Source organism: Xiphophorus hellerii, chromosome 7 (genome assembly GCF_003331165.1).
Source record: "Xiphophorus hellerii strain 12219 chromosome 7, Xiphophorus_hellerii-4.1, whole genome shotgun sequence".
NCBI lineage: Eukaryota > Metazoa > Chordata > Actinopteri > Cyprinodontiformes > Poeciliidae > Xiphophorus > Xiphophorus hellerii.
This window is the reverse complement of record NC_045678.1, coordinates 27,994,131-28,005,875: the sequence shown is the minus strand read 5'-3', so window position 1 is coordinate 28,005,875 and position 11,745 is coordinate 27,994,131. Positions and strand designations below refer to the sequence as shown.

Below are 11,745 nucleotides of genomic sequence, written 5' to 3'. Positions count from 1 at the left end.
AGGTTGGTTGCAAAGTCTTCTTTACTTACATACAATATCCTTGGTCATTACAGGGCGCGATGGCTCACTTGGCGGCCCAAATCCAGCTTTATTCTCAGCAGTGACTCTAAACTCATACTCTACTCCCTCACTCAGGCCTTGCACCTTGAAGCGAAGGTCAGGAACTGTCCTCTTGCAGGCTCTCACCCATCTCATTCCTCTCCTTTCTTTCCTTTCTACACAATATCCTCTAATGTCACTTCCTCCATCCTGTACAGGTCTCTTCCATGAAATGGTAACAGCATTCCGACTGACATTATCTACCTCTGGAGCTGAGGGTGGACCTGGTGGACCTAAGGAAAAAAAAATATTTCCAACATTTCAATGTCAGTATTTTTTAACTTTATTCTTCCACAAGGTAAACTTACCAAAGCTGTCAGCCATTTTGACGGGACCAGACAGGCTAGAGTCTCCTGTGCCATACTGGTTTATAGCACACGCTCTAAAGATGTACTCATTGCCCTTGATCAGTTTACTGGCTACATGTCTGCAGTCCACAATATTTTCTGCAACTTTGGTCCACTGCAAGCGGCTAGTCTCTCTCTTCTCAAGGATGTAGGACTTGATAGAGGAGCCTCCGTCCTCTTCAGGTGGAAGCCAGGTCAGGGTACACTTCTCAGCTGAAATGTTACTGACTTCAATAGGGCCTGGTGGTCCAGGAACATCTAGGACCTTTACTTTAATGTGTTCTTCCTTAATACCAAATGGGTTACTAGCATTAATTGTGTACTCTCCAGTATTCTTCCGGCTTGCATACTTGATAGAAAGGGTTGAAGAGGTTGGAGTGCTAGTTACAGTGACAATGTCAGAGTTCTTGAATTCACGACCTCCCTTGGACCAGAAAGCAGTTGGGGGAGGTTTGCCCACAATCTTTGCAGCTGAGATAACAATTGTGTCTCCTGCCTTGACAGACACAACCTCCTTCATCTCTTGGTCAAGAGTGATAGATGGAGGCTCTGTTAAGAAACAGGAAGTTGTTGAACAATAATTGTACATTTAAAACATTGATTTTTAAAACCTGAAGTTGCATAAGTCTTAAATTTTAAGCTACATACCATACTCATCCTTGCAGGTCAGTGATTCAGTGGTCTCTGAGGGAACACTGACAGCACCAGCAGCATTCTTGGCCCTGATTCTAAACTGATACTGAGCTCCTTCTGTCAGGTCTGTAACGGTGAAAGCACAGCTCTGGATGTTCACGTGATTGGCCTTCATCCATGCCTTTCCACCAGCCTCAAGTTTCTCCACCATATAGCCAGTCAGCTTATAGCCACCATCATATTTAGGAGTAGTCCAAATTAGAGTGACTGTGTTCCTGGTAACATTAATCACATCTGGTTTACCAGGTGGATCTGAAAAAAAAAAAAGACATGAAATAAAACAAAGCCACTGCAATTTAATTCAGGCATTTACAATAAAAACAGAAAGCTTCCTATGTGTAATTTATAACTTTAAGAAAATGGTTTGGACTCACCTATAGGATCAAGGGCGACAACAGCCTCAGTGACTTTGCTTGCCTTTCCAAGGCCGGCCACATTCATAGCCATCACCCTGAACTCATACTCTAGTCCTTCAACGAGACCCGTAACTCTACACTCCTTTACTCTCAAAGGAGTCTTACTAGCTCGCTTCCACATCAGGCTGTTTCTCTCCTTAAACTCAAGGTGATACCCTGAAAACCCCCCCAAAAAATATAATTAATGATGATTGATGACACTCGATTACCTACTTACAGAGATGAATAACAGTATTTTACCAGTGATTGGGGAGCCACCAGAGTCTTTTGGATCAGCCCAAGTCAGAATGGCTGACTCATGTCGAATGCTCAGAATCTCAGGAGGAGCTGGCGCCTCAGGTACATCTTGAGGAAAGATAAAAGATCAGTTAATTCACTCAAATTTTACACATAAAAACACAAGACCTGCTTACTGTAACAAAAACATTTAAGATTACTTCATAATACCAATTACTTTTACCATCAAAAAAATTTAAACACTAAATTTTCAGGCTGTACCTTTCAACATTAATCAAATTAATTAGTCTTTTATTCAAATGCTGCCTGTCAGACTACACTGATGTTTGAATATTGCCCTGAGGTCACTGATCCAAATGTAAGTGTACTGTATATCATATAACATGGAAAGAGCATTACCACAAGCTGAGGCTTATTGTAATTATTAATCTCATGGTTGGATCATGTCTGTATCTGCAGATATTTAAATAATTGAATTGGATTGGAACTCAATAATCCTCGGTCTAATCAGAATCAAACAATTCTGGATCAGAGAATATCCATTTTAACTATATGAAAGTCATTTGAATATCTTATTATCTGTCAAACCATTTACAAAAACTAGACTGACATTTGCAGTAATTAAAAAGAGAAATCAAAGGATTTTTCAAGTAAAGTTTTTAAGACCAGAGTTGTACTCACTGAAAGGATGCTGGGCAATGACTGGGTCAGACCTCAGGAACTCTCCGATGCCGTACTTATTCTCAGCACACACTCTGAAGATGTACTCTATTCCATCGTGGAGTCTGATCACCCTCATGGTGGTCTTCTGGATGGCTGAAGCCACCGTGGCCCATTTGTTGTCTGTTGTCCTCCTCTTCTCAACGATGTAATTGGACACCTCTGCACCTCCATCGTCTTTAGGCGGTGCCCACTCCAGGGTGATGCCATCAGCAGTTATCTCATCAAACTTGATGGGTCCAGTGCATAATCCGGGCTTTCCAACGACCTTCAACTGGAACTTGCAGTCCTTTGAGCCTGCGCTATTCCTGACATTGATGGTGTAGGTATCCGCATCTCCTCTCTGGCAGTCTCTGACCAGTAGAGTGGTAATGCCCTGGGAGGCCTCAACACATATACGGCCAGTGTCACCAAGTCCCATGTCGCCCTTCTTCCAGGTGGCGGTAGGGTGAGGCACTCCAATGACAGGGATGTTGATGCGCATGGTGGTGCCCTCCTTCACCACGCAGCAACCATCATGAAGACTGCTCAAGTTGCAGTCAGGCAGCACTGAAATGTTACCAATTGATGTTAAAAACTTTTCTATAAGAAATTATTTTTTGGCATAGAAAATCATGTAAGTGCATTTAAAGGGGCAGTATGATGTATTTTTCAGTCACTTAGTGCCACTTTATAGTACAATCAAGAATCCATGATTGTGCTATAAAAATGGTATATATATCACATGACCTTGAAGAAATTTGACTTTGTGATTCTATAAGGCGACGATAGGAGTTCGCTCTGCAATTGGTGGGTTGCCTGCTTGATTCAAACTCCGTCCGTCTGTGTCATGTCATATCAGGTCATTTCATTTAACGCCTTGAAATTGGGCTTCTGTCTCTTTAAGAAACTCCTTCTTTTTCTGACTCTGCCTTCAGGAATTCATCACAACATTGCTCCTCTATTAAACCTTTAACAATGTTTTTACCAGCATTTCACTGAGAAGCAGCTCCTACAATGAGCTCAATTAGGTGTTTGGTAATTGCTGCTGCTGCTAATCTGAAGGAGCTGAGTGGAGGAGCTCAGAAACTGCAACACCAAAGAGGAGCTGCATCTCAAAGGAGAGGCTATGTCCACCCAGGTGTTTTACACAGCCGATTGGTTACCACAGTGATTAAAGAATTTCTCAAACACGAATGAAAGAAGCAAGGCAACACTCCAGGTATGTTTTTGAAAAGGGAATAACATTATAACATGATGTAAAGCTTTAAAAAGTTGACTTTACATAATACTACCCCTTTAAAAAAATGTGTATGTCATGAAGGCTAACCAGATGGGTTCCTTACCAAACTGGTCCTTGGCAACAGCAGTGAGCTCAGTTGGTGGCCCTTCTCCAGACTCGTTGAGGGCCTTGACCCGGAATAAATACTCCTTGCCGTCTGCCAGCTCACTGACGGTGTGACTGGTGTTCTTGCCCTTCATAATCTCCTTCCATTTCTCCTCTCCTTCGCTCTGCTCCAGGATGTAAGAGGTAATGTAGCTTCCGCCATCACTAATGGGTTTCTTCCAGCTCAATGTAATAGAGTCTTTGGTGGTCTTTTGGGCTCTGAAGTCTGTCACTGGACCAGGTTGTTCTGCAAAAGTGGATTTAGAAAAGGTTAAAGCGTATTTTCTGATAAGAACAGAATTATATTAGTTCCAGTGCATAGCTCTTAAGAAACTTGAATACAAAGAAACCTCCAAATGTGAAGACATATGAATGTATTTTCTTTTAGATCTGAATGGAACATGAAACTCTTTGGGTGTTTTCTACCTGATAGACCGGTAGATGCCACTCGATTTGGGACCAAAATTGCAACATTTATTATTAAGCTGGTGTGGTTCGCTTTCACACTGCACTGTGTCAAACGAACCAAACTAATTGAAAAACCTGTTCACCCACTCGCCTGTGGTGGCGGTGCACCAAGAACTGCTAAAAGAAATCACACAGAAACCTCCGAAAAAGGTACAACCATACATACATTTTTGAAAAGCAGAAGTGGAACCTCCTGCACAGCCAACAAGAATGCAACAGGTGGTTTTTGAATGGTAAGTCAACAACAAAACACTCGTCTTGTACAGCACATACAGCGGTAAAACCAGCTGACCAATCATGATGGAGCTCAGCTTGGGTTACTAGGTGACAGACCTAGTAACCCCGCTGGGGTTGGTAGATAACGGGTTCAAAATGGAAGTGTAAAAATGTCAAAATGTGAATTTTGTATATGTCAAAATGTGAATTTTGTATAATACGTCCCCTCTTTAATGGCTTAATTGTCCTTTAAATTACTAAAGTTAATTCCACATCCAAATTTTTAATGTACGTTTCTGATTGAATGAATAATTTTGGATTCAGATGGTCGACTAAAATCGCTTATCTGAAGTATAATAAATCGTTACCGGAGGCCCGGACGCTGCCTGCCGTCTCGCAGCCCTCTCCGATGCCATAAGCGTTTTCAGCCAGAACTCTGAAGCAGTATGCTTGACCCGGCTCCAGATTGGTGATCCTGAAGGAAGTCTTGTGGCACTCAGCGGAGACGCAGGTCCACGCCTTCCTCTCAGCCAAACGTTTCTCCACAACGTAGCTTTTTACTGGACTTCCACCATCGATCAGCGGTGGCTCCCAGCTTATCCAGGCGTGGGTCCTGGAGGTCTCCTTCACAGTCAGGTTGGCAGGTGGTCCAGGTGAGTCTGAGTGGGGAGGAGCAGCAGAAAACTTTAGTCAGCTGATCAGGGTATCAAAGTAATAAAAATAGAAACCTAAATGGTAATTTTAATTTACATTAGGTTACATGCATTAAATGAGCACAACATTATGACCACTGACAGGCGATTTGATTTCATAGATTTGATTTCATGAAGGCTACACCTTATAACTTGCCGTAATTAAAGGATCTGTTGTGGACGTCTTGGTGTCAGATAAAAATAAACACACCTTCAGGGATCTAGTACAAAAGCACAAAATCTTTCCAAGTACTTTAGTTTCTAGTGGACTTGAAATAAAACAAAACTAACTTGCAAGTAACTTTTCAATTACTTATAGGAGGTTGTTTTTAGTCAATAATTCTTCAACATTGTTGAAAAAGAAAATTCTAGTTTCACTTGCAGATTATTTCACTTTTAACAAGGTATTTTGTTGATCTTGTGAAATAATCTGCCTGTAGAACTGGTACTTTCTTTTTAGCAATATAATATTCCTATACCTTGCTGAAAAGATATTTGTAAGTTAGTTTGTTTTATGCTAAGTATAGTGAGATATTTGCACTACAAACTAGACAAAAATACTTGGGAAGATTTTGTGTTTTTGTAGTGTAATCATATTTGTTGAAGCTTAACATAAATGTGTTTCTGTAACTGCTCTTTTTTTTAACAACAGTTCAAAACAAATCCAGGTTTACATTTATTCACTGTAGTGCAACGCCTCTGATTAAACCCTAACTGTTTGCAGTGTGTGTACTCAGACAAACCCTTACCGAGGACTTTAACAATGATGGTGTAGCTCTTAGATCCACTGCTATTCTCCAGAGACAGGACATATTTGCCTGCATCATATCTGTTAATGTCCTCAATCATTAGCAGGGTGTCCCAGTCGGACGTCTTGATCAGCAGGCCCTGCCTCTCCTTCAGGTTGGCGTCCACCTTTGTCCATGTCACCTTGGGCGCCGGGCGTCCCCTCAGTGGGACGTACAGCCTCATGGTGATGCCGGCTCGCAGAACCAAAGCCTTCCTCAGATCAGCATCCAGCTCACCTTCAGGGGCAACTGCAGAGAGACAGATTATTAAAATATGTTGGCTACCCCACCTTTAAGTCATTTTACAGACAATAAATTGTCCCAGAAATTATTGCAATAAACTATAATATTGTCATTTTGAGACTCTTTTCAACTAATATAATAATAATAATGGCTTGTAAATGCAAATATACTCACTCAAAGATTTAAAAAAAATTGTAATTTCTAAAGAATATTTAACACTGGGACTGGAAAACATTTTAAATATACAAAAGAAAAAACAAAACAAGAATCCAAATGGATTATAAAGTCTCAGTATCAAAACTGCATTTCAAATTCAGCTTAGGCAGGGAAAACAGGCAAAGTGACGGATAGTGCAAACTAACTACTTCATACTGGGTGTCAAATGCTTCCAGTGTTTTTCAAAATAGCGGCTTTTCAATGACAGAGCTCATTTTAATTTATCGTGATTAATTGACTTATTACTTATTGTGACAGGCCTACACACAACAAACATCTGATGAACGTACTCAGGATATCCTTGGCCATGTGGTTCCCAGGAACCTCGCTGGGGTCGCTGTAGCCAATCTTGTTGACGGCAATGACTCTGAACTGGTACTCTGTGTTTTCCATCAGGCTGGTCACCACAAATTTGGTGGCCTGGAGTTTCTTCGGGACGTTGCACTTGGTCCACTCCTCGGCGTCGGCTCGCTTGCACTCCACCAGATATCCAATAATCTCACAGCCACCATCGTAAGCTGGTTTGGTCCAGCTGAGGCTGATCGAATGCTTGGTAGAGTCCACCACCTTGGGGAACGCAGGTGGGCCAGGCGGATCTTAAGAATAACACACAAAGCTTATAAGTCTGACAAACATCAGGGATATTTTCAGTTACGGTTTTCTGCCAATCAGACACTCACAGACGGGGTCAACAGCCAGAGCGGCGTTGGACGGATCGCTGGGTTTGCCCAGGCCGGCCTTGTTCAAGGCGATGACTCTGAATTCGTACTCTGAGCCTTCAGTCAGCTGAACTGCCTTGATGGTTCTGTCGATAACGGGTCGGCGGTTAACCTTAGCCCAGGCCAACTCTGTGGCCTCACGCTTCTCCACCAGGTAACCCAGGATGGGAGCTTTGCCGTCATTGGCGGGGGCTTTCCAGCTGACTGTCATGGAGTCCTTGGTGATGTTGGTAATGACCGGTGGCTCACATGGCCCAGGAACATCTGATGGAAGAGAAAAAGGCATGAGAGTCTCTTCCATCAGATGTGGACATACTGATCCATACTGGTCATACTGAAGACCAGATTGACAAGCAACTCTGAACTGACACCTATTATGCTTCCTTGAACAGGAAAGGACAGTTTTGTAGGCAATACAAAACCTATAAAGTGTCTTGTCACTTTAAATACAAAAAAGCTGCTGCGGGTCACGTCCCTTCAATTCAACTAAAAATAAAAATACCTACAAACCCATTCAATTCAAATTCAATTAAAAAATACTAGGTTGATCCCAAAGGGAATTTAAATTAGATGTGCAATTATACAGTAATACATATTTGAAAAGCAGAAATGGAGCCTCCTGCACAACCAAAAAGAATGGAGCAAGTGGTTTCAAATTGTTCAAATGTCATATTTGAAATTTAAAAAGGTATTCACACTGTAAGAAAAAACAACATAGAGCTATTAAGAGAGCATTTCAAACTTAAAATAAAGTTTAAAAAGCATCAAAAGACAAGTATCAGTCAGGAGGAGGGTACAGAAAATTGCATTATATTTTATATATATTCCCCAATGATGGTCTTTCTGGGTTCAACTAAAACTTACATTAAGACATTCACATATTCTGTCTGCAAAGTTTTTCAGATAAACAGTTTTACTCATACAAACAAAAATAGAAAAATGTATTCTTACCGTATGGGTTCTTCACGGTTACGGCGTCAGTCATGGTGGCGTCTCCCACACCGTACTGGTTCTCAGCACTCACTCTGAACTGGTACTCATGACCCTCGATGAGCTTTTCCACTGAGCAGTCGGTGATGTGGCCGTGGATGTTAGCGGTTACCAGCGCCCAGTTGGCCCTGCTGGTTTCACGCTTCTCAATAATGTAGTTGGTGATTTCAGATCCTCCATCTGCGAGTGGAGGCTCCCAGCGAATCTTCACACGGTCAGCGAACACTTTGGCGATTTTTATTGAGGCTGGAGGGCCGGGTTTGTCTGCAGAGCAGGAAGAAGAAAGGTTGAATTTCAAATATGAATGCATTTAAGGCTTGTTGAGCTTTTCAGTAGGGCTGAAACTAAGGATTATTTTGGTTATTGATTATTCTGATGATTAATTGGATACAAAAATGGAACATTTTGCAAATATTTGTACTTGCTTCTTCTATAATCCTAAACATGGATTTTATTTAATTAACTTCAGGCAAAATGATACAAAGTTATTTTTAAAGCTAAGGGACCCCACAAACAGTTAGGGAGCCCACAATAAAATCTTTATGAAGAACAAATAATTGGAATTACACAACCCTAAGGGAGCAATCAATAATCGATTAATAACGATTAATCACGCCATTAACATCACTGTTTTTACTGCAGCTTACCCAGCACCTTGACCTTAATGGTGGCATACTTGCTACCACTCAGGTTTTCAGCGAGGACGGTGTAGTCTCCAGTCTCCTTCCTGGTGACTGAGTAGAGCTCCAGCAGATGAACGTGTTTCTTCTGCGTTGCCTTCATTCCCTCTGCGATCACCAGTGGCGCACCGTCTTTCTTCCAGCTCACCTTAGGCAGGGGTTTGCCATGAACCTCAGCGTCCAGGAAGACGTTGTCGCCTGCCTTTACCACAATGAGGCTCTTCATGTTGACGCCCAGTTCAACGCGGGGAGGAACTGTACAGCAGACAGAGGGAGGAAGTTCAAGACCCGCCATTGGATCTGATTTGTTCTTTACGGGTTTAATGTTGAGCAGAACCGTACCATTCTCAGCAATGACAGCAATGGGATCCGACACCTCAGACGGGAGGCTGACGTTGATGGCAGTCTTGGCAATGACTCTGAACTGGTACCTCTGACCCTCCTCCAGGCCCTGAACCACGTAGCTCTCAGTCCGGATGTTCATGCAGTTGGCGTTGCAGCAAGTCCATTTGTCCTCTGGCACCTTAGTGTATTCCACATGGTAGCCAATCAGCTTGCTGCCACCGTCATGTTTGGGACGGCTCCAGACCAATGAGACAGAGTTCTTGGTCACATCCATTGCTTCGGGTTTACCTGGTGGGTCTGGAAGGAAAATAGAAGGGTTTCACATGAGCAATGTTGTCTGGTTTTGATCCTCTTTAACATGAATTTTAAATGATGAATCTAAAGCGAAACCAGACTTGTTTGGGTTATCCTTGCCACAATCCTAGAGCACTTACTTCAACCCAGTTGGTAAAGTATGCAGGATTGTGCACATATTAACACTAGAAGGAGAATAAGGCCATAATATTAAGATTTCCTTTTCATACAACTTTATTTTATAATGTTGACTTTATTCTGGTAAGTTTATGACTTTATTCTCAGGATTTTAGTTTTCTATTTTCTTAGCGTGGCCCTAACACTCCGTCGTACAAGACAGCATTTGGTTATTGATTTTAAACAATATGATGATCAAGCTTTTCTATTTTAAAGAAATCTCTTTACTAAGGTTCCCATTTTACCTCATGAGCACCTGACCCCCAAAATGTCTGAGCACGCCACTGAAAATATCCCAACAGATCATACATCATCATCAGTTATGTTTACTAAAAATAAGCATAAAAGTAATCAACAATAATGAAGTAACTTAATGATTAATCTGGAAGAATAATTCATGTTACAATGCATTATGCTACCAAAGAAGACATTTAAGTTGTTATAGTGAGAAAATATTTGCACAAATTTATATTGTATGAACATGATAGTCATATTCTCTATATAGTTTTGTTTGATTTTGCGCTGACGTTCTATTGAAATAAAAAAAAAATTGCTGGCCTTTTCTTTTTCTAATTAGAAACTGAGGTAAGAACAGATTTATTTACCAATTGCAGTTCTGGCGGTGATGAAGTCGGTCTGTTTGCAGGGTTTTCCCTGTCCAGCCATGTTGTAGGCCGACACCCTGAAGGTGTACTCCAGGCCCTCGATGAGGCCGGTGCAGGTGTACTGCGTGGCTTTGACCACAGACTCGTTAGCCTTCACCCACAGCAGGCTGTTCCTCTCCTTCTTCTCTATGCAGAAACCAGTGATGGGGCTTCCACCGTCGCTGCTGGGACGCTCCCAAGACAGAATGACAAAGTCCTTGTTGATCTTGTTGATCTGCAGGTTTCTGGGTTCACTTGGAGGATCTAGGAGAAAAAAACCCCCAAAACGTTAAAACATAACATCACATCTGAAAAGGTAGGAAAGTTGAGTCACCCCTTATTGCTAGAAAACAATAAAAAAACATTTGATTATGTGACCAAACCTCCTGGGTAAAGTGTTTAGTAGATTTTTATTTCTTAAAAAAAATTTTTTTCACTCTTGAAAAGGATTTTAGTCTAGCATAAATTTCATAGTAACTGACTTTAGACCTTAGTAAATATTTTAAATTTGCTTTATATATAGAGCTACAATATGAGGTCATAAATCAAAGACATAAAGTCAAAATTGTAGCTTTGAGGTAAATTGAGCCATTTGGCCATAAACTTACTACGAAGGCTATAACTAACAATTACACAAGTAATTGATTTATCAAATATTCCAATGGTTGGATATAAAATGGTTCATCTTACCCCTATTCACCTTACAATGAAAGGAACTCACCAAACGGATGTCTGGCAATCATCTTCTCAGAGTAGAGGGGCTCAGAGATGCCGGACTTGTTCTCAGCCCGGACCCTGAACCAGTACTCCTTTCCAGTTGTAAGTTTGGTCATTCGGAAGCTGGTCTTGGTGCAGGAAACTGAAACGGTGATCCAGTCACCCTGGCTGATGTCACACTTCTCCACAATGTAGTTGGTGATGTTGCTGCCCCCATCTTCCTCCGGGGAGTTCCAGAGCAGCGTGCAAGCATCAATATCCAATTCTGAGATCTCCAGAGGGCCACCTGGAGGTCCAGGGATGTCTGAGAAATGGAGAGGATGTTGTTATTGATTAAATAATTTAAATATGTCAATGCTATGTTGTCAGAAGCAGTGACGGTGACAGAAGCTGACCCTGGACGATGCATCTGAGGATCTGGTTGACTTTGCCTGTGCTGTTCTCGGCAGACAGGCTGTAGTAGCCGCTGTCCTTTCTGTTCACGTTCTTGATGATGAGGGTACAGGTTGTCAGAGTCTTTACGACCGACAGGCGATCTGAGGTCAGTACGTCCTCGTTGCCCTGCTTCCACTTGCAGAAAGGAGCCGGTTTACCAGCCACAATGCCCTCAATCACCATTTTCGATCCGGCCCTCACCGTAACAATCTCGGGCATGATGATCTTTGGAGCCACTGAAAG

At 41.9% G+C, this 11,745-nt stretch overlaps 1 protein-coding gene across 1 annotated transcript in view; it reads right to left on the bottom strand.

Annotated features, from left to right (window-relative positions):
• Window positions 1-11,745, bottom strand: part of ttn.2 (titin, tandem duplicate 2) — a 219,590-nt gene that overhangs the window by 46,413 nt on the left and 161,432 nt on the right. Inside the window, exons 194-210 of the mRNA XM_032568351.1 lie at window positions 11,463-11,738; window positions 11,072-11,371; window positions 10,312-10,614; window positions 9,233-9,532; window positions 8,858-9,145; window positions 8,172-8,474; window positions 7,182-7,484; window positions 6,792-7,097; window positions 6,004-6,291; window positions 4,931-5,221; window positions 3,838-4,125; window positions 2,474-3,061; window positions 1,796-1,900; window positions 1,514-1,711; window positions 1,095-1,391; window positions 408-995; window positions 30-332 (exon numbers count right to left, since the gene is read on the bottom strand). Coding sequence (XP_032424242.1) covers window positions 30-332; window positions 408-995; window positions 1,095-1,391; window positions 1,514-1,711; window positions 1,796-1,900; window positions 2,474-3,061; window positions 3,838-4,125; window positions 4,931-5,221; window positions 6,004-6,291; window positions 6,792-7,097; window positions 7,182-7,484; window positions 8,172-8,474; window positions 8,858-9,145; window positions 9,233-9,532; window positions 10,312-10,614; window positions 11,072-11,371; window positions 11,463-11,738 — 5,325 coding nt within the window. The remainder of the gene's footprint in view (window positions 1-29; window positions 333-407; window positions 996-1,094; window positions 1,392-1,513; window positions 1,712-1,795; window positions 1,901-2,473; window positions 3,062-3,837; window positions 4,126-4,930; window positions 5,222-6,003; window positions 6,292-6,791; window positions 7,098-7,181; window positions 7,485-8,171; window positions 8,475-8,857; window positions 9,146-9,232; window positions 9,533-10,311; window positions 10,615-11,071; window positions 11,372-11,462; window positions 11,739-11,745) is intronic.